We start from the raw sequence: 23862 nt of genomic DNA, 5'->3' as shown, positions 1-23862 counted from the left end.
AAATTATATATACAGTTACTGTTATTAGTCGCTTCTTATTGCTCTTTCCATTCCATGAGCTCCTTTTTCGAAGAATGTGGATCATAAAATAATTATTTAATAGATCTGTTGAGAGAAAGTGGTCACACTAGCAAATGCATTTAATTTTATTTTATAAAAGCATTGATGCAAAACACCTAGAAAACAGATATCAAATAAAATAAGCAACGATGTACAAAGTAAAGCATAAAATAGTCATTCAGTAGTCATGAGGCATTTCATAAGTTAGCATAAATTCTCTCAATTCTCGTAGAAAGACACTTGTCATAATGAGGTGTGCATATGTACGAATATTTCCCATCAATTCATAAGCATTTCAGTAAGTAGCACAAAGTACAAGTAATAATGTTTTCAAGTAAGGAGCGTGTCATATTTACGATGCTTTCTACAAAGGAATGAATGTCAATAGCGAGGATAATGGCCTCTTTTTTTTTTCACCTAATGGCTTTCTTTTGTCAGACGACTACCTCTCAGCTGGGCGCCCAAAACGCATTACGTCAAGGTCACTTACCTTTCTTACTGAAATATTTACGACAGCAGTTTCCGTTACAGTGACAGTCTCGTATAAAAAAATTTCACAGGTTGAGAATTTGCGTTACAAATGTGTAGAAACAAAATCCTATAAATATAATAGAGTCCAAAAAAATTTCGTCGGCATTGTAATACATTCACACATTTACATACATTTCATAACTCTTAAAGTACGATTCTTGGTTTCCAACAACCTTTTTCACAAACCAGAGTCCATAACCACTACTCCTTATTCCTTATCTTATTACACTTATAACTATTGATCAACACGTCTTCAATATTTCATCATAATAAATACATGGCATAATCAGATTCCTCATATAGAATTATCTCATTGATCATAAACATAACTCAGAAACATAATACACATCATCGTCATAATAATATCATAAAAGATCAATCACATCTCGAAATCGTCGTAGCTTTTTGAATATTTTAAAACCCAAAAAAAATTCTCTGTGCATTTCAAAAGTGTCATCTACCTCAAACGTACTTTAAAAATCATGATCCCATACCAAATACATCACTCAAAGCTCTCATAGTGTCACAATGATTCCGAAAAAATATGGACAGTTCACAAAGTACAGACAAAATACAGTTTCGTAAGTGTCAAGTTATCCAACTGTGTAATTGTGTAAACATGTGTCACTGATGTAGAAAAAAAATGTTTGTCTCTCAGTTAAATTATCAGATAGCTGTGTAATTTATGTGTTAGAGAAATACAGTACCGATGTGTAAAGTTGTATAAGCAAATACCATATTAGCTAGGGCTCCTTGTGATTGCCAAACACATGGTACACAAAGTAAGCGTGTATCCCCCTGAGGATTAATGCAATTATATCCTCAGGTGTTGCAGATTACAGCAATGGAATGAAATGTATCAGGGAAAACCATTGTAATTCAAAAATCTTGAAAAATAAATGGTTCAAGTACAAAATTAACCACTCAAATGCGTGTCCTTTAGCGCTAAATGTGCGCCTTGTAAGATAATTCTGTGGAAGTGTCGTAGTTATCGTCCTCTGTAAGCAAAGTTCTGCAGAAGTCAATGTACGTACCTCATGATAAACAAAAGTGAAATGCTTTGCGTATAGATATCGTAGTTACTACGCTTATTGCCGTGATGAAGTAAGTACTGCTCTGTAACGTATTGTTGTGCTACAGAAAAGGCTGTCTCATTGTAGCTATACCACAAAGTTACTACTAAAACATGTTTTCCTTTGCAGAAGAATTCAGAAAAACTGTGCAGATATAAAACAGATACAGCGCAAAAGCACAATGTAAATTGTGTCACACATTAGTAGCGTCGTGATATAATAGTGTAGCTATCAAAGAAACCAAATGCTAAGTCATATTTAATCTTCCAGAAAGTACTTCAAATAAAGAATGTCTTTTCAACTAAACCAAAATGTTGCATTAAAACCTCATTAACAGTATATGTTCTAAGTATGTAAGCCGTATAGTCGATACGCAATCGTTCAACTAACAATCCAGAATGTACACACACAGTAACACTGTGTCGTCTGTTCACAATAACAATGCATTCGTAATTTCTGTTTAAAAATATTCCCTAGGTTCTAGACTGGATAGTTAACTTCACAACATTGTTGCATGTTAACAGTTTCTCAGTGTGACAAAGCATACTAGAAATGTGAAGTGAAATGTTTTATGGCAAAGACAAAGTTAAAAAGCAGATTATATTTCAATAAACGGTTTTACATGTGAAATGTGGTGTAAACCTTTACTCTTCCTAGTACGCAGAGTCTCAACTTCAACGCAATTATCATGTGGTACACGTCGGCCAAGAATATTGGAATTTTTCTCAAGGTTAGCGTCAACTTATTTTTCTGTGAGCCAGCCGGCGCACGCGGCTGCCTGCGGTGCGAGTCATTGTCTGTCTCTTTGTTGGCGCGCGCCGTTATTGGGATTAGGAGACCTAACTTCTACAAATTCACCTTGACGAGAAGGCCCTGCCGCGTTTGAATCCCGCCAGTTCTGATGCAATTCAGGTCTGTCGTTATGTCGGTAGTTCACAAAGTTTCTTGTTTGTCGGTCATGTGGTGGAGAATTTCTCCCGGTATCGTAACTGCGCGCTGGACCGTTGCGTCTAAAGTTATTCTGTCTCCCCTGATAATATTTATTTTGGTTCCCATATTGTCTGTTTCTCTGATTGTCTCTGTGATAGTCATCACTGCGGAGTGGTGATCTTTCCCTGTAATTATTACTACTCTGCCAGCGGTTGTCATACGGGTGGTGTCTGTTTTGGTCACGATTTGTGTTGTGAGAATAGCGTTGTCGTGTCCAGTTATTATTTCTTTCATCGCGAAATTGCGACGGATGTGGCCTGTAATTGTTGTTCCTGTTTTCGCATTCCTCGATTGTCAGTGTCAATTTCTAGTTCTTGGAACAGTCCCTGAAAAGCTTCAATGTCGTCTTTGCATCGTCCTGCCAAAATAATATGTCGTAAATGTTCAGGCAATTTCGTTAAGCAAATGTGGATGAGTTCTCTGGGGCTGTATGGGTTTGAAAGATATTGATTCTTATGTAACATGTCTTCAAAATATTTCACAAGACTGGAAAATTCAGATTGTTCGTAATGTTTCATCATTATGATGCCATGTTTTACTCGGTCTTGTGTGGCTTGAGACCAATATGCTGAGAGGAAGGCATGGTAAAATTCTCCTTCACTGTGGCAATCGTGAATGACCGATCGCATTCTTACAGCTGGTTCATTCTCTAAGTAGCCACACATAAATTCTAATCTGTGCTCTAGTGACCAGTTGGGAGGAAAACAGTGAGAGAATTGATGAAGCCACGCTTGTGGATGAATGTCGTTGCCAGAATTCTTAAATGTTTTGAATTTACGTGTAGTAATGAACAGCTTATAGTCAAAATCATCATGTCGGCGAGTCGCATGTCGGTCATTGTTACGTCGTTTCGGCGGTTCCATCTCAAAATACGGTGTACCTTGCCAATTTCTTTCATAATTTCCGAAATGCCCTGTGTTATTATTTTGTGGCTGTTACGTATTTCTATGTCCCTCTTCCCGTGCTGGAGCGCGAGTGTTCTCTGAAATACGTAATTCTTGTATTACCTGTGTCAGCTGATCTTGTACTTCCCGGATTTCTCTTTGGTGTTGCGTACTAATTTGATTCTGGTGTTGTTTGAATTTCCTAATTTGTTCACACTCTTCTGTGTCATTCAGATCACCTACCTTTGCATATAAGTTAATGAACTGATCCGAAAGTTCGGCTACTTTCTCCGATAGTGTATTTATTTGCTCAGTGTGTTTCTCTGAACCAAATTTCAGAGTATCCATTCGTGTTGAAATCGTATCTACTGTGTCCTTTAAGTTTTCCTGAGTCTTTGCAAGTTGCGTAACCGAATCGGTAGATGCAACTGAGTCAATTTTAGCTTGCAAGGTCTTATGATTTTCATGAACAGTAGTTTGCAGTTCTTTTATGGCTGCTCCGTGAATCTGTAATGCATTTTCATGCTGCGAAAAAATAGGTTGAAAATGCTCACAAATCTGTGTTTTTACGTCATTACAGACTTTTTGACATTTCGATTCAATGTTATGTAACTCAGTAGTTAAATCTTCACGTGTTTGTTCAAGTGTGGTGTCTAACTTTTGAAGCTTTTGCTGTGTTTGTCTCTGATTTTGTTCCATTTGTTGCATTAATTGCAATAATGATGTATTAGTGTCGGGAATCTGTTCCTCTATGCTTTTCGGCAGTGCATTTGCACCTGCAACATTCACATTTTGACAAGCAGAAAATGTGTCTTGACTTATTTGAGAAAACGGTGAGGACGCAAAACCTGATTGTACAGTATTTGCAAGATTGTGTCCTATCATTTTGGATTCCTGTCGCGAGCTGTTGCCGACCGATTGATCGATAATGCTTTCCTGTTCACTAATTGTTTCACTGCCTACACCATTTTTTGCAGCCCGCTCCATTTCCCTATGCACTATTACCAAATTACTACTTTGAACATTAGTTAATTCATTACATGGTGGCGCCAACACACTGCTTTCGTCTTCAATGTCATTTCTCAGTTTACTTTGGAGCCTAGTATTACGTTTTTCACACGCCATTATTGTCTCAATATTTCACACGACAACACAGAAAAACACAACTTGAAGAGCAAAAATAAGAGAACACATTAACATAGCGCTGAAAATAATATCTAGTTAATTGCAAGCGAAGCTGCAAAATACTTGGTGCAAATCTACATGCACGCCACAACTGTTTTACTGTACAACAATGAAAGACTAGAACTACAAACGAGATTCTCTCTACAATTACGCGCTAGCAATAAACAAAATCTACACTAATTACACAAACTACAAGAAAAGATCAGAAGATTCCAGTGAGGTATCCTCGGCTAAGGGTCGACATATGAAACGTCCCCTTAGAACAATTATACAAGATTGTGCTTAAACTGACACACAATATTTTAACGCAACGCAAATCTGACTTTCAAAAATCCCTACAAAAGAATGGCCCTGACTAACATTTACCTATACCTTTCACAAATCACTTACCTCACCAAAAATCTTCGTTACTCGAACTACTGCAATACAGCGAGCACCACTACTGCCAGCTAAATAAAAGATTCAACCTACTGAAGGCACTGACTACTGATAGGCGTAGTTAGCAAATGAAAGGTTTTAATAGAGAACAAACAATGTATTTACCTTAATAGTCATAATATATAAAGCAGTTCATGACACCAATTCTTACAAATTTCAAAACTCCGCAATCTCTCTCCCCACATCCACCACTGCTGGCGGCTCATCTCCAACTGCGCAACGCTACGCGCTGTTAGCATCCAGCTGCCGCTGCCCAACACTACAATGGCAGACAACAATGCAAACCAGCCACAGACTGCACACGGCACAGCTAGTGAGTTTCGTACAGAGCGCTACGTGGCGGCGGCGTTACCAATAAAAAAACCTACACAGCCTACTTACACTAACTATCCTAAGGATATCATACACACCCATGCCCGAGGCAGGATTCGAACCTGCGACCGTAGAGACTGTAGCGCCTAGAACCGCTCGGCCACCCCGGCCGGCACTTCCTTAGTCTTCAGCGGTTTTCATTTCCGCTACATTTGCTTAACGAATTTATTACAGTGTCCTCACAGCGTAGTGAAACTCCTGCTAGACATTGCTGCGTGTCCCCTGTGTAATGTTGCGGAAGTAACGAAGGCGGTTCAGTTTGCATTGCTGTAACCATTTTCTGGTGAGTTGCTCACTGTTTTCCTTAGGAGTGTCAAGGTGGCTGTCTTCTTCCTAACGCAGTAACGGCTTTGAAATGTTTACGCTTGTCAGTTGGCAGCTGGCGACACTTCTACGCCAGCTGTTCAAAAAATTGTCTGATGACCCTATTGTACAGTGTACACTATACCTCAAATATCGAAATAGCGTTAAGTAGTGAAGTCCACATCTGTTGAGGTGTGAACAGGACCACTTGTTGACATTCATGGACTCGCAGAACTGGACCGTGTTTTCTTCACTGACAAGGCGTGCTTTCAACTTGTTTGATACATTAATATTCAAAACACCAGAATACTGTCAACTGAAAATGCACATCTGTTTCACGAAAACAGTTTGCACCGTCAGAAAAGTGGAGGGTGGAGTGACGTATCGCGTTGTTGAATGGTAATCCCCATACTCCGCAAGCCACCTGACGGTGTGTGGCGGTTAATTCGTTTTGATGTCAGAGATCGATATGATTCACTAACTTTCTTCCATTTGGATCGGTGTCACTTGCACGAGGTTCGTCGTACAGAACAATGAACGGTCGAACTGCATCAATAAACTTCTCCACCGTTTTCAAACCAAAATACCTTGCAGGCGTGCAATAAGCTGCTTCTCGAATATTGCGTGGCGCAGGCGGAAACAGGCAAGTTACTGCCTGCTCTCGCTGTTGCACAGACACCTATGAGTCTCACAAAAACGCGCTGCGCTCGAGATCCACCTGCAGTTTATATGAAATACCTTTAATATGAGCCTCCACTAATAACGCAGAATCCCAAATCTACAACTCCTGTCGAAATCTTTATCTAGGGTTGCGGGTCCAAAAGCCCATTTTATCACTGTTGCTTCATATACATCAAACAGAAACTTCGAGTAAGGTTTGTCTGTTATTGTTCAGTATAAAAATATAACACCAGTACAACACACCGAAATACACTCCTGGAAATGGAAAAAAAGAACACATTGACACCGGTGTGTCAGACCCACCATACTTGCTCCGGACACTGCGAGAGGGCTGTACAAGCAATGATCACACGCACGGCACAGCGGACACACCAGGAACCGCGGTGTTGGCCGTCGAATGGCGCTAGCTGCGCAGCATTTGTGCACCGCCGCCGTCAGTGTCAGCCAGTTTGCCGTGGAATACGGAGCTCCATCGCAGTCTTTAACACTGGTAGCATGCCGCGACAGCGTGGACGTGAACCGTATGTGCAGTTGACGGACTTTGAGCGAGGGCGTATAGTGGGCATGCGGGAGGCCGGGTGGACGTACCGCCGAATTGCTCAACACGTGGGGCGTGAGGTCTCCACAGTACATCGATGTTGTCGCCAGTGGTCGGCGGAAGGTGCACGTGCCCGTCGACCTGGGACCGGACCGCAGCGACGCACGGATGCACGCCAAGACCGTAGGATCCTACGCAGTGCCGTAGGGGACCGCACCGCCACTTCCCAGCAAATTAGGGACACTGTTGCTCCTGGGGTATCGGCGAGGACCATTCGCAACCATCTCCATGAAGCTAGGCTACGGTCCCGCACACCGTTAGGCCGTGTTCCGCTCACGCCCCAACATCGTGCAGCCCGCCTCCAGTGGTGTCGCGACAGGCGTGAATGGAGGGACGAATGGAGACGTGTCGTCTTCAGCGATGAGAGTCGCTTCTGCCTTGGTGCCAATGATGGTCGTATGCGTGTTTGGCGCCGTGCAGGTGAGCGCCACAATCAGGACTGCATACGACCGAGGCACACAGGCCCAATACCCGGCATCATGGTGTGGGGAGCGATCTCCTACACTGGCCGTACACCTCTGGTGATCGTCGAGGGGACACTGAATAGTGCACGGTACATCCAAACCGTCATCGAACCCATCGTTCTACCATTCCTAGACTGGCAAGGGAACTTGCTGTTCCAACAGGACAATGCACGTCCGCATGTATCCCGTGCTACCCAACGTGCTCTAGAAGGTGTAAGTCAACTACCCTGGCCAGCAAGATCTCCGGATCTGTCCCCCATTGAGCATGTTTGGGACTGGATGAAGCGTCGTCTCACGCGGTCTGCACCTCCAGCACGAACGCTGGTCCAACTGAGGCGCCAGGTGGAAATGGCATGGCAAGCCGTTCCACAGGACTGCATCCAGCATCTCTACGATCGTCTCCATGGGAGAATAGCAGCCTGCATTGCTGCGAAAGGTGGATATACACTGTACTAGTGCCGACATTGTGCATGGTCTGTTGCCTGTGTCTATGTGCCTGTGGTTCTGTCAGTGTGATCATGTGATGTATCTGACCCCAGGAATGTGTCAATAAAGTTTCCCTTTCCTGGGACAATGAATTCACGGTGTTCTTATTTCAATTTCCAGGAGTGTATTTCGCAGCGTTAGTATTGCCACGGTCACTCTGGTCAAAAGCAGCACAGCGTCATCATGAAAGGAGTCACGTCTATGAAAGCGTCTGCTTGCCATACTCTTCGATATCACGTCAAGACTCTCCCCAGAACTACTACTATTTCTTTTGTTCTAATGGTTTGTGGCGTCATTCCAGGCAAGCCCTATGTCAGAATTACGATGTGTTTTATGAATAAAGTTAAGTTTAATATAATTTTAAGCAATGTTGACGGCCAATTTTACAGATAATTCAGGGCATTCAAATGACGTTGGGAATCCCTCAGAAACTACCTGTTGTGTTCGTATGTAAATCGTTTTTATAATATATTGATTGAACCGGGACGAAAAGCAGGCTGGAAGAGCTAATGATGTACAAAAACAAATCAGTAGGCAAGTACCAAAATAAAAATGAAACAGAACGTTAAAGCGATGTATATCAAGCTATCCCATTTGATAACGGTATTACGAAACTGGTACTAGAATTCGTAAAGGTAAAATTTTGTACAAGTTATGTATGTTTAATTAATTAACAGTAATTAAAACATCTTTTAGGAACAATTATATATCAGCGTCGATGGATTTTAGCCTTATGCTCCGACGAAACCTGTTGACTGCTTCAACGGGCTTTTCTCAAAAAATATCCAATTAAGAGGAGCTCACTTTGAAAATAACATTGCACACGTATTTTTAACAAGTCGCCTCAAAAGACGTACAAAATACATGTAACGGCAGCAGCATTAATTTAAAAGAAAAATACTTATGAATAATGGTGGCCGCGCGGGGTTAGCCGAGCGGTTTTAGGCGCTGCAGTCATGGACTGTGCGGCTGGTCCCGGCAGTGGTTCGAGTCCTCCCTCGGGCCTGAGTGTGTGTTTTTGTCCTTAGGATTATTTAGATTAAGTAGTGTGTAAGCTTAAGGACTGATGACCTCAGCAGTTAAGTGCCATAAGATTTTCACACACACATTTGAACATTTTTTTGGACTAATGGTGGGTCAACAAAACTATGCTGAAAGTAATAGTTCACTACCAGCAATTTTATCCACGTACAAAAGAAAAGGAAAGAAAGAAATCAATTTTGTAATGAAATTAACAATTTAAAATTTGAACTGCTGCTTAACAGTTGTCACGTTGACAGCATAAGCCTTGTGTTTAAAAGCTAAGCAGCTGATCTGTTCTTTGTTGGAGAGGCGCTGAGAAGTCGGCAGTAGCTTGCGATGTTTCATATGAGGTTATTATAACAACTCCGTTTATCATATTTCCACGACAAAGTATGCTGGTTATGTTTTTTCTCTGTTGCGTCGCCAAGTCATCCGCAGTGGCGTTTAACAGGCCTCTGGCTAAGTATAGGCTACATAATTGTTTTAGTATATTACTCGTTATACGCATCAAATTCTTGTTTCAGTACTTTATACACCGCTAGTGAAAATTTTCTACCGCGATAAAATTGCTCGTCACGTTTGCAAATGACTACCACTATCGCGATCGCGAATTCACAGACAGTAAAAAAGTTCTTACACCTGAAACACAGCTGTAATTAAGTTCACTGTGACAGTTACGGATGTTCGTTAAGAAGACAAGTACGTTAATTTTATGGAGCGTCGGCTCTCGCGATGCGTTAAAAATAAAAGCAGTTTCGCTTACATTGTAGCAATACTATAACGTGTACTCGCGAAAGCATTGTCAGTACCGGTTGAGACACAGTCCGTTTAGTAATACTCAAACCGTACGAGCGTTCTGTTCATAATAATCACTTCAGTTTTTATTACGGAATGCGAAGGTAATCCCAGTCGTCAGTAGGTAAGTTCTCTGATTCGCTGTCTCGGCAAGTTTTTGTATCTCAAATCAACAACTCGCATCCCTCCACATTACCTCACACACTTTCATTAACTATCGCTACTCCATACTTTCGTTATCGCTCTCTGTGCATTCATGTCTACAATTTACATAGAAATTCTTCACAGCACAGTAAATATTATATATGCAGATAACATAAACAAAAGAAATTAACATCTTTCCATATTCAAGAAAACATACACTGATCAGCCATAACATTATAACCACCGACGTGCTACCGATATAACCCGTCCACGCAATAGCAGCGTCACCTGGCGGAGAATGACTGCTAATCATGGAAAAGCGCTGTGCGTGTAGCGTTCGTGCGAGCGTGCTGTCCGCGTGTAGGTTGGGGAAGGAGCGCGATCTATCTGTGTTTGACCGAGAGCAGATTGTGACGGTCCGGAGGCTCGGCACGAGCATTTCTTTAACTACGCGACTACGTGTTCGAGGACAGCTGTGGTGAGTGTCATCGACACGTGGAGAAACCACGTCAAGATGCCGGGGGGTGGGGGGGTGTGGGCGGCCACCTACCCTTCATTACAGGTATCGGACGTCATCGGCTGGGCAGGCTGGTAAAACAGGAGAGGCGGTGAAGCCGGCCGGAGTGGCTGAGCGGTTCTAGGCGCTACAGTCTGGAACCGCGCGACCGCTACGGTTGCAGGTTCGAATGCTGCCTCGGGCATGGATGTGTGTGATGTTCTTAGGTTAGTTAGGTTTAAGTAGTACTAAGTTCTGACCTCAGAATTTAACTCCCAAAGTGCTCAGAGCCATTTGAACCACTTGAGGTGGTGAACCGTGGCGGAACTAACATTAGACTTTAATGCTAGGCAGAGTACAAGTGTGTCTGAAAACAATTCACCGATCACTCCTAAAGATGGGCCTCAGCAGCTGACGAGCCACACATGTGCCAATGTCAAAACCACGACATCGGCAACTAAGATTGAAAAGGGCACGTGATCATTGCCATTCGACGTTGGCGCAATGATAGAACGTTGCGTGGTCTGATGAATCCCGATACCTTCTTCAATATGCTGACGGGTGGGCGCGAATCCGACGTCTTCCAAGGATTAGCTCCTTGACAGCTTTACTGCGGGACACTGACAAGCCGGCGCGGCTCCGTTAAGTTCTGGGAAACATTCACGAGGGCATCCATGAGTCTAGTGGAGCTCAAGGCACCATGATAACCAAGGAGTATCGTACACTAGTTGCAGACCATTACATACACCCTTTCATGACGATCATGATTTATGACGGCACTGGCATTTTTCATCAAGATAATGCGCCAAGTCACTTGGTCAGGAGTGTGATGGTGTGGTTCGAGGAACACAGTGGCGAGTTACAATTTATGTGCTGGCCCCAAAACTCGCCAGATCTTAACCCGATGGAACACATCTGGGATGTGGTTGAACGTGATGTCAGAGCTTATTGACTCCGTCCCCAGTATTGACGGTAATTAGGTGACTTGTGTGTGCAGATGTGATGCCAGTTCTCTACCGAGGCCTCATTGATCCCATTCCACGAAGTGTTGACGCTGTTATCCGTCCAGTGGTGGAGATACTGGCTATTAGGAAGGTGGTCATAATGTTCTGGCTGAACAGTGTATTTAGCCATTACTGAAAAGGAAATAAATTGCAGCTGTATTTTAACGTCATTTCCAAGCATTTCTGTGTTACACCATCAAAGACGTGAAAACCTAGTCTAAGAAAGCGAAAGAAATGATAGAAAACAGAGAAAAAATTACCTATCACTAATGGCTATATCTTCACAAGCGATATGTGCAAGCAAAAGAGGCGCCTTGTATCAAGATATATAAACGCATACGTAACAACTGTCACGTTGACAGCGTAAGTCTTCTATTTATTTTATTTTACTTATTTTTATTTTTTGTTTCTTTATTTAACCTGACAAGATTAGGGCCATCTAGTTATGTCATGTTTTATATCTAACCAGGCGTTCTATATATTTAACGTTGCACATGTTACTATACGCATGTTATACTATATTTAAAAATGAAACATCCCAACAGTAAAGATAAAATAAACACACATTTTGTATTTGTTCATAGTAAGCACAATAAAATTTTAATTGTGAGTTATAGCAGCGATAGGCGCTAGTGAAAGGGTGGATGAAGGAGAGAAAGAGGAAGTGACAATACTCAGTTAATGAATGCAAGGCAAAAGTAAGTGCCTTGACTCTTAGAAAAAGGGAAAGAGATAGAAGGGTAGCTGGGAAAAGACAGGAGCTTTGGCTTTGCTATTTGGCAGAGGGAAAGTTGGCGATATACGTTAATTTTTGGTGAAACGCTATGAGAATGGCAGAGCCAAGTGCTTCAACTTCTTAAATGCAACAGGACGCTGAATTGTGCGCAGAGTGCAAGGAAACTTGCTCCAGTGGCCAATAGCAGCAACAAATAGTTTGCAAATATTTTTGTTTTATGAATACATAGAACTAAGATACTAGACAAGGGGGACCTTGTGTTTCGATTAAGATGAGATGAAAGGAATTTAAGCTCTGATGCGAGCTACTGGGGTGCTTGTGTACAGAGGAGCCATTGAAGCTGACGATGGCGTATAGTGAACGTGTCTGAGCACAATTTATCTGCTATGGACTGTAGATTAAAACCGAAGAAATTGCAGACGAGCAAGCAGTTAATGAGATGGGACCTGAGTAAGCTGAAACAAGAAGTTGAAGAGAAGATAAGAGGGAGCTTTAGACAACGGTTGACAAGAACAGGGGAAATGGAATGCAGTAGAAGACGAATGGGTAGTCAGGAGAAATGGTGTAGTGAAAGCAACATGGGATGAAATAGGTAAAGAGACAAGGCCTTGTTGAATTCCTTGAATATAATTGGAGATATTGAATGAAGTTGATGAAAGAAGAAAATATAAAAATGCAGCAAATGAAGCAGACGAAAAGCAATACAAAAGTCTAAAAAATGGGACTGACTGTAAGTGCAAAATGGCTAAAGAGAAATGACTAGAGGACAAATGAAAGGATTTAGAAGCACATTTTATTACGCGAAAGACATATCGCCTACAGGGAAAGTAATGACACCTTTGGAGAAAAGAGATGCACCTGTATGAATACCAAGATCTCAGATGGAAAACCAGTATCCAGTAAAGAAGGGAAAGCAGAAAGGGGAAGGTTTATATAAAGGGTCTACGCAATTGAAGGCAAATTTATAGAAGGGTAAGAGGACATAGATGAAGATGAGCTGGGAATGTATATTGCGTGAAGAATCTGACAGAACAATCAAAGACATAAGTCGAAACAAGGACCGGGGAGTACACGATATTCCGTAATAACTAGTGAGCCTCGGGAGAGCCAGCGATGACAAAACTATTCCACTTTGTGTGCACGATGTATGAGGCACACGAAATACCCTCAGACTTCAAGAAGAATGTAATATTTGTAATCCCAGTTTCATAGAGAGCAGGTGCTGACTTATGTTTGTATTACCGAACTTTCAGATTAATAAGTCATGGTTCCAAAATTCTAACACGAAATCCTTACAGAAGAATGGAAAAACTTGTAGAAGCTGACCTTGGGTGATGATCAGTTTCGATCCCGCAGAGATATAGTAACAGAAGAGGCAATACTAACCCAACGACTTATTTTAGAAGATATTTTGATACGCCCGCTAAACCCGCTGGGCAGAACAAGTGATTAGGATTGTGGGAGGGGCCAAATAAAGTTGGGGTCAGTTTCACTCTAAAATTGTAGTTTATTGTAATTTAATAACACATTTACAACCAATACGGCACATAGCCGAACAAACGGCTGAAGGCCACGATTAAATTTCAAAATTTTAAAATATATTACCATAAGCCTTAAATTTTAAGTAGCTGAAACCTGACTAAAAGAAAAGACAACACAATGGCAATAACCTTTTAGAAAATATCCACTTGCCAGAATTCAAACTTCCTTACATAAAACACAGTAAAACCAAAAATTTTTCTTTTATCATCGACTATAATAGATTATAAACAGACAATTAAACATCTGTGAGAAAGACAGTACAGACAAAAGCACTCAGAAACCTCCAATGGGTCGGTTGCCCTCGTTCACTTAGATGATACAGGTGGGGCAGGTGGTGAGCCCAACTACACTTGATCCGCCGGAACCCAACCAAAGGACAGCCACGGACCGACCGACAAACGACAGCCTTGCCACCAATCGGTACACAAGAATTCAAATACAAAATGTTACGGGCGTGATTATCCACAATTAAATATGTATATGTATTAAGCTGTCAAACTACAAACTGTGTTGGACAGCGACAACAGGTGAGGAAAGGACACTGCCTGAAATTACGTCAGTGGCCAGGCCAGGTAACCGGAACACTAACGGCCACAAGGCAGAAAATTCCGCTGGTGGACTTGAATTGTAGTCAACCAATATTGTTAATTCCACCGCATGGCGGCTAAATTTCAGCAATACAAACATTCGGTGTTGCTCACAGGAAAAACTCCCCAACAGCGAACCACCGAAACGAACCACACAACGTGAACGCTGCTAGTGCCGGTCAGAGTGAAGCAAATCAGCAACTCAGCGACAGTAGTAATTTAATTTAACGTAGTGAGGTGGACTTCAGCGTAGTGAGGTATGTTAAAAACAGTGTAAAATACATAATGGCGGCAACACGAGCCACGCACGGCTCACGTTTGTACTCTTTGAGAAAGCTTTTGACAGTGTCGACTCAATTACTCTCTTTGATATTCTGAAGGTAGCAAGGGTAAAATACAGGGAGCGAAATGCTATTCACGATTTGCTCAGAAACCAGACGGCAGTTAGAACAAAGGACGTAGGAGTTGAACAGAATGGACAATGTCTTGAAAGGAGGACATGAGATGACCATCAACAAAAGCAAAATAAGGCTAATGGGATGTAGTCTAATTAAATCAGATGATGCCGAGGGAATCAGAAAACGGAACACAAAGTACTAGATGAGTTATGCTCTTGGGCTATTTGATGGCCTACGTAGACAGGATATAAAAATTAGGCTGGCCATGACAAGAAAAGCGTTTCTGAAGAAAGGAAATTTGTTAATACAGGATATAGATTTAAGTGTTAGGAAGTGTTTTCTGAAGTAATTTGTATGGATTGGAGCCATGCATGGAAGTAAAACAAGAACGATAAACAGTTTCGACAAGATGAGCATATCAGCTTCTGAATTGTGGCACTACCGAAGAATGTTGAAGACAAAATGGGTAGATCGCGTAACTGATGAGAGGATACTAAATAGAACTCTGAAGACAAGAAATTTCTTATACAAATTGCCTAAAAGAAAGGATCCGTTGGTAGGACACATTCTGAGACATCAAGTTATCATCAATTTAGTGTCGGAAAGAAGCGTGGCGGTACAAGTCGTAGAGGGAACCCAAGAGATCAGTATAGCAAGGAGATTCATCAGGATGGAGGTTGTAATAGTTATTAGGAGATGAAGAGGCTTGCATTGGGTAGAACAAGTTGGAGAGCTGCATCAGATCAGTTTCCAGACTAAATACGTAACAACAAAGAACTCTTTCTTCTGTTTAAGTTACTCTTAGCATGTTGTTATCAACGTAAGTGCCTTAAAAATATTTTCTTTTCAAACAGGAGATCCAGAAGTTCTTAGACGGAGCGGAAAATGGCTTCATATATTTCAGTTTAGGATCGAACATGAGAAGTATTTTCCTCTCTAAAGAGATAAGAGACGCTTTCCTGTACTCTTTCTCTAAACTTCCGCAAAGAATACTGTGGAAGTTTGAGGAGGATGACCTCCCCGGAAAACCAGAGAACGTGATGGTGTCGAAGTGGCTATCGCAACAGGACGTACTAGGTACGAGTGGTGAAGACTTCAGTAGTACATGACGATGTCGTTACTAAGTTGTAAGTTGTTTGTAAATTGAAAGGAAATTTCTGTTTCAGCTCATCGTAACATCCGGCTGTTCATCACACAGGGAGGTCTGCAGAGCTTCAACGAGGCGGCGTACTATGGTGTTCCTCTCTTAGGGATACCGTGTTTCGCTGATCAGCCCTACAATATTGCCAAGATGGTTAGCGCCGGAATAGGAGAGAAAATGGAACTGGGCGAAATAAACAAAGAATCACTTCTACGAGTAATACGACACCTTCTTGACACTCCGAGGTTAGTTCCTAAGCTTTGCAAGTTGTACATATAATGGGTGACCAAAAAGTTTCGGTTCAAAGGCCTTGCACACTAGAATCTTTATACCCATCAGGCAAAATCGTCTTGAGCATTGAGAGAATCATCCTGCGGACGTACCAGGTTGAAGATAGCCATTTGGTAAAACACCGTCTGCGGAGTGAAGAATTCCGTAACTGGCTGCTGCACATTCTCGTCCGACAGGAATCTTCGGTGAAGTCTTCACGGGTTGTCAGCCGAGTAGCATCGTCGTCTCGTAGTAACGTTTCGATGGAATGCGTCTCCGTTATCTTCAGGCGAAGTGTTGGGATATAGTCGGTCGTGGACTCCCTTCCACCAAGGGCTGCGGGCGGATCAGACAGAGACAGACGCCGGGACACGAACCACGCGTACACACTCACTCACTCACTCACTCACTCACTACATTGACGGGCCTGCCTTGGCCCGAGATGACGGAGTTTAAGCTAGTTGAGCTGTTCCTCGTGGAATCCTCTCTCTTGGGAATGTTTTTCTACGCGTGTTGGATTGGCCTCTGGTTTCTCTGGATGCAGGAATTTATCTGCCGGCTGATTCCGGCGGCTCCTTGTTCTTCTTTTTCTTACTGCTTCCTGGCTGACCGAATTCTGTTTTCTTCAGGCGGGAGAAGTCCACTGGCGGCGTCTGTTGCTGGATGTACATGACTGCTTGGTCAGTCATGTACCGCCAGTACTCGTCCGTGAAGATCGGGTGCTTGTTTATGAGCTCCAGATCTGCACACCTGACGAGTTCCCTCCCATGGATCTTCTGGTTCAAGGGTTCGCACCCCAGTGGAAAGGATAAGGTTTATGAGGACGGGGAGGGATGTTATCTACTGTGAAAGGGTAAGGATGATCATGATGGGGGTAACTACCATCTCGCAGGGAATCGGCGATCTTGGCGAGCACCTCCCTCACACAGTTCTTGTTGTGGAGGGGGAGGCACTCGAACGGCTCGTCTTCTTCTTCTCCCTCGGTCTCCATCGGCACTTCCTGTGTCGTCAGCGTTTCCGCAGAGACAGGGGTGACGACTGCTTCCGAGGGAGCCGTCTCCTTGTTGTTGGTGGTTTTCCCCGACCGTATGACCACCTCGCTAGCAACCTGCGTTGCTGCGTCGGCCAGGGAGGCGGTCGTTTGTGTTGCGGCGTCTACCCCCGTACTGGTGGGGGTCGGTGCCACGTCCGTCGTCGTGCGGGACGCGAGGTACAAGGCGACCCTTAGTTGAGTCACCTCCTGGCGCGTCTCTTGGAGTTCCGCTCTCAGGGTCGCTCTCTCCTCCGTCAAGGCGGATTTGAGCGCGGTGATTGCGTCGACGTTGGCTTCCCGCAGTGCTTGGCGGAAGGCGTCCACGTCGTCTTGGCGGTGCAGCCCGCTTCCCCTACTAAGGTAGGAGGGCGCGGGGTGACCACCATTTGTTCTTGTTGGGCCACCTCTTTGTGTGGTGGCCAACTTCCGCTGCTTCAGGTAACTGCAGCTGGGCGCGTTTGCGGCGTGCGAGCCTCCGCAATTTACGCACACTGCTGCAGTACCCTTTGGTTTGGTTTGGTGCAGTTGCGCGTGTCGTGCGGTTTCCAGCACTTAGCACACGCAACCACACCGTCGCATTCCCTGGCTATGTGTCTAAGCTTTTGACACCTATAGCACTGTAATTGTGCCACAGGCTTCCGCTTCTTCTCCTTGTTGCCGCAACCGTTGCTCCCGACTGCGTTTAGCAGGAGCTCCACAGCAGCAGCAATCTTGCCTCTTCCTCCATTCCTGCGTCTCGGCATGGCGTTGGGCTAGTGGCGTTGGCTTGCGCGAGTGACGGCAACGAAGTGAGCCATATAGTGGTGGGCAGGACATCGCATATCTGTTAGAAATCACAGTTATTGAGAAGTCACAGATATCACAATAACAAATTTACAAAATCTAAATGTGATTTCGGTCACAATTAGCAGTCGAAGTAGAATTTCACATTCAACGCCGTGAGCCATCTGTTGGCCGAATTCCGTACTGCTTTCTGCGATTTCAGTGACAAGTCGCGGCTAGAAGTCGCAAGAAGCAACTAAAAAGCGCAGTTAACATTCATTTCCTAGTGCCATTTGTTGACCTACCTACGTACTTCGTTATGAGAGCCTTGTGCCTCACGAGATCGGTGTGCTGTGCGTGCATATGAAGGATTTATTTCATTAGTGGTACAAGTCCATTTTTGTTCATTTTGAGATACAGAGTCGTAAAGTTAAATGAGCGTTGAAAAATCTGCGGTTGAGATACCAGAAATATTCAAGCATATGGCTTCTTGCTAGAGATGAACCTTTAACGTTTATTTATGTTTGTATGGATCATTAACTTCAGAAGCATTATAGACAGAAAAGTGGAGGTAATGGACTTGTACCATTATTGAAATAAGCCCTTCACATTATATGACGATATGCACATTCAGCATCAGTTATGGTTGGTCACACGGCTGTGACTCTGAAAGTATTATATTAATAAGAAGCAACATTGCCTTTTTCTCCTGAAAATATCAAGTAACGTAACAAATGTGTTTCATTCTGCTTCCAAAATGACAGTTTTGCTTAATACTCCACATGCCTACAGGACTTTGCAATGTTAACACAGCAGAACTGAGACATTTGTATAAGTGTAGTGAAATGAAAACAGTATTATTGAGTCAGATGAATGCCTCACTTTTGTTCCGACACAGTTCAAGACTCGGGATAAAAGTTTTACACCTGGTGTTCTACATGGCAACTTCACACACAACAACTTTTTGCCGACACTACTACCACCTACATAAGTAAACTTTCCTGTGTTACTTTCAAGTAATGCACTTAAGCTATTCCTGAAGATCTGTACTTCCCACTTTCATATCAACAGCCTCAAAATGCATATTGTAGACTTTGGGATATGTTACAGGTCAGTGTCACACCAAGATTGTGGAGAAGGGGAGAGAGGGGGGGTGGTGGCATGTCACTCTCCAACTAGTGTTTACCAGTAAATAAGTGGCGGAAAATTACGGGTATAGGACGGCTTAAACATGTGGAAAATGAGATTTTCATTATTCACTCACTGTATTTAACATTTATTATTCCTTCAAAATCGCACAACAACTTCAATAAAACACAGTTTAATCACTCAGCTGCACACTTATTTCACAATTATGTCACTTTTAAACTGCAAAATCTTCTAAGAGCTGTCTTGAATTTTCACGAGTCTCTCTCAACAGCCTTGATGTGGATATACGTAAAGCAACCAGTAATCAGTCACAACTCTGTGTGCAAAATCACAACGATTATTAAACAATTTTTGCTGTCACTAATTACAAGCAATATAATTGACAGAGTAGATTGCTAAAATGTGCTCTAATGAAAGCCACTCAATGGGGTATATTTCACATTTGCAAGAACGATCTCACCGAATTAATTAAGTCCATCGAAACACTTAGAAACTAACCTCTCTTCTGACGAAAACGGTCTAAAGACGCGGTGGCAATTTCTCCAGAACTATTGACAATGATATTTTGAGTTATCACTTTACTGAGTGACTGAAATGTAGTTCGCGTACCTGTGAACATAACAATATGTTAGAATTCATTTTATAAACACGAACTTTTACGCTACTACACTCCTGGAAATTGAAATAAGAACACCGTGAATTCATTGTCCCAGGAACGGGAAACTTTATTGAAACATTCCTGGGGTCAGATACATCACATGATCACACTGACAGAACCACAGGCACATAGACACAGGCAACAGAGCATGCACAATGTCGGCACTAGTACAGTGTATATCCACCTTTCGCAGCAATGCAGGCTGATATTCTCCCATGGAGACGATCGTAGAGATGCTGGATGTAGTGCTGTGGAACGGCTTGCCATGCCATTTCCACCTGGCGCCTCAGTTGGACCAGCGTTCGTGCTGGACGTGCAGACCGCGTGAGACGACGCTTCATCCAGTCCCAAACATGCTCAACGGGGGACAGATCCGGAGATCTTGCTGGCCAGGGTAGTTGACTTACACCTTCTAGAGCACGTTGGGTGGCACGGGATACATGCGGACGTGCATTGTCCTGTTGGAACAGCAAGTTCCCTTGCCGGTCTAGGAATGGTAGAACGATGGGTTCGAAGACGGTTTGGATGTACCGTGCACTATTCAGTGTCCCCTCGACGATCACCAGAGGTGTACGGCGAGTGTAGGAGATCGCTCCCCACACCATGATGCCGGGTGTTGGCCCTGTGTGCCTCGGTCGTATGCAGTCCTGATTGTGGCGCTCACCTGCACGGCGCCAAACACGCATACGACCATCATTGGCACCAAGGCAGAAGCGACTCTCATCGCTGAAGACGACACGTCTCCATTCGTCCCTCCATTCACGCCTGTCGCGACACCACTGGAGGCGGGCTGCACGATGTTGGGGCGTGAGCGGAAGACGGCCTAACGGTGTGCGGGACCGTAGCCCAGCTTCATGGAGACGGATGCCAATGGTCCTCGCCGATACCCCAGGAGCAACAGTGTCCCTAATTTGCTGGGAAGTGGCGGTTCGGTCCCCTACGGCACTGCGTAGGATCCTACGGTCTTGGCGTGCATCCGTGCGTCGCTGCGGTCCGGTCCCAGGTCGACGGGCACGTGCACCTTCCGCCGACCACTGGCGACAACATCGATGTACTGTGGAGACCTCACGCCCCACGTGTTGAGCAATTCGGCGGTACGTCCACCCGGCCTCCCGCATGCCCACTATACGCCCTCGCTCAAAGTCCGTCAACTGCACATACAGTTCACGTCCACGCTGTCGCGGCATGCTACCAGTGTTAAAGACTGCGATGGAGCTCCGTATGCCACGGCAAACTGGCTGACACTGACGGCGGCGGTGCACAAATGCTGCGCAGCTAGCGCCATTCGACGGCCAACACCGCGGTTGCTGGTGTGTCCGCTGTGCCGTGCGTGTGATCATTGCTTGTACAGCCCTCTCGCAGTGTCCGGAGCAAGTATGGTGGGTCTGACACACCGGTGTCAATGTGTTCTTTTTTCCATTTCCAGGAGTGTATATGGCTACTTACATATTAATTACACTATTAATATTTTCACAGTTGTTTCTTTAATACAAAATTAAAGCCAACGGAAGAACAAACTTAAAACATACTTACCAATGACAGGTTTGTTGAGATGCAATTTTCTGTGTGGACAGATATAACTTTTTCAAACGGTGGTAAGTCGCAGAAGTAGCAGAAGTCGCAGAAGTAGCAGAAATCGCGGAAGTAGTAGAAATCGCAGAAATAGCAGTGGCGGAGGGATACACGACCTAGGTTCCTTTACTGCGACTCTGAACTGCGACAAATCACAGTTAAGAATAACAGATACTAAAAAGTAGCATTCGCAGAAATCACTGATATCGGAGAATGGCAGTTTGGCCCATCACTAGAGCCGCAGCGAGTCGAGCAGCGGAGTGAACTCCAGCACGCGTCGGCACCCCCCCCCCCCCCCTCCCTCCGCCACGCCCTGCCCCGCCCCGCCACCGGCCATCCAGGTGCATCGGGCAATTCCGTGGGGGCGTGATTGGCCGGCCACGGGAAGCAGAGAGCGGTCCAGCAGAGATAAGCCCACGACCGAGGACAGTCGCTCGGTGCCAGTCGTACTGTGCAGTGATCGCGTGCGGATCTGCGGGAGCGCTTACGATGTTACACCCAGCCATAGGGACCCGCTTGCTGGTTACGTCTCGAGGGTGCGTAACGCTTTAAAACTTACGCATACCAAGGACGCAGGAGCGGCCAACTGCGTTTTTATTAAAGTACAGTTTGGCGCTCAGTATATTCTGAGAGCAAAGTAACCTCAGAAAGCATTTAGAGTGGTATTGTCGTGTCTTTTCTTCTGCCGGTGATGCCTAAGGTCGAAGCGGTCTTCCGATGTCGACAAAAAGCGCTTCGTGTTGTTGCCGCGAGCCGCGTCTCTGGCCGTTTCGAGCGCTCCAGCTGCCTGTGAGCCAGGCTCTGCCCCCCCCCCCCCCCCCCCCCCCGCCCAAGGTTAAGGAAAATGAGAGGCAGGACCTGGGAGCCGGCCGCGGAACCGCGGAGAAGGTTTCCGCCACCGCCGATCAGACCTCCACGTCCACCAGGAAAATGGGGCTAGCAATGCAGCCGGGCCATCTAACAGTGTCAACGATGGCCGTAACTGGCACCCCCTTGGCAGCTACCCCACTTTCCGCTCCCGACATGGCGAGAAACACAGCAAATAATGCAGTAATACACAATACACTGACAACGAAATACATCATACATCGTCAGTTCTTGCGATCCCGCCCCTCCTTACCTCGTCCTAAGTCCGCTCCTGCTTGCCAACGCGACCGGTACACTTCCAGACTACACTTCATCCATGAAGAATGGCAAGCAGCTGACCCGTCTGCCGATCAAAATCCTCCCCAAACCCACCACCCCGTCTCAGTCTTCCACCCATTCCAAATACCTTAAATCCCCCCCCCCCCCCCACACACACAAGTCCACCACATCCAAACAGCGGCGTGCAAGGAAGGACAGGAAGGAGGAGCACTCCAAGGGGAAGAAGCACTCCACCACCCCCACCCCAACCACTTCCACACCCTCTGAGGAACCTGCGCTCCCGACAGCACCTGTCGTCGCCCTGGGAGGGGACCAGGAAACACCGGCACTGGAAGGGAACCAAGTACCCGGGGAGGATTTGGATGGTTTCGTGCTGGTGAGGAAAACCTTTCACCAGCCGAGGCTTCCGCTGGCCCGGGGAGTGGAACCCACCGCGAACTGATTTCATGCGGTTGCTGATGAGCCAGAGACAACACAAAAAAACACAACAGAAACACAAACACAGAACCAAATCACCCACCACCTCCCCCAGATTGTTGCAGAGTTTTCACAAAGCTATGAAAAGCTCTTCGAGCTGTTGAAAGCAGAAATCGGGGGAGGCAGTTTCCAGGCGAAACCTGCTGGTGGAGACAAAATAAAAATCACACTACATACACTTGAAAACTACACTGCAGTCAAGACACTTTTAAATAACAAAAACATACCCCACTACATGTTCCCCACAATAAAAACACGAAACAAAAACATAGTCATAAGAGAACTCCCAAGACGAGTGTCCCCCTAGACAATCAAAACACACTTGACTGCCAAGGGGTACGTCGTCAAGGCGGTCCAGCAGATGGGCATCATTAACAGCAAGTGGCCACAATACCAACTCCAGGACATCCCCCAAAACAAAAGGGAGATAAATATGGTCTTGGCTGTGCCTGTCACCACTGAACCGCTGCGCCGTAAAAACAAGACGGTACAGTGCTTCAGGTGTCAGAGCCTAAATCACATCGCCGCCTACTGCACCATGCAAATAAGATGCAGGAAGTGCGCCGAGGCCCACGACACAAGATCGTGCACACTACCACACACGGACCCACAAATAAGGTGCGCGCTGTGTGGCAAAAGCCACACAGCGGCTTACCAAAGTTGTGAGATCCACAAACGACACACACAGCAGGCAAAGGGCGCAAAGGCCGCCCCCACACACGCAAACAAAACACCATGAACCCAGCCAGACACACAAGAAAACAAAACATGACAACACATGGACAAGGCCTGGGTAAAACCAAGTCCGGACACACCGAGGGCGACTTCTGCAGAAGTCGTTTCTCCTCCAAGGAACCATGAAAG

General features: G+C 44.7%; 1 protein-coding gene across 2 annotated transcripts in view; it reads left to right on the top strand.

Moving 5' to 3' along the window:
• LOC126354982 (UDP-glucosyltransferase 2-like) overlaps positions 1–23862 on the top strand; it is a 142412-nt gene that overhangs the window by 100152 nt on the left and 18398 nt on the right. For both annotated transcript variants that reach the window (XM_050005067.1, XM_050005068.1), the window contains exons 5-6: positions 15645–15867; positions 15957–16176. In XM_050005067.1, the coding sequence (XP_049861024.1) occupies positions 15645–15867; positions 15957–16176 (443 nt within the window). The remainder of the gene's footprint in view (positions 1–15644; positions 15868–15956; positions 16177–23862) is intronic.

The sequence above is a fragment of the Schistocerca gregaria genome, chromosome 3, assembly GCF_023897955.1.
Source record: "Schistocerca gregaria isolate iqSchGreg1 chromosome 3, iqSchGreg1.2, whole genome shotgun sequence".
NCBI classification, from domain to species: Eukaryota; Metazoa; Arthropoda; class Insecta; order Orthoptera; family Acrididae; genus Schistocerca; species Schistocerca gregaria.
This window is presented reverse-complemented; position numbering and strand designations above follow the sequence as displayed.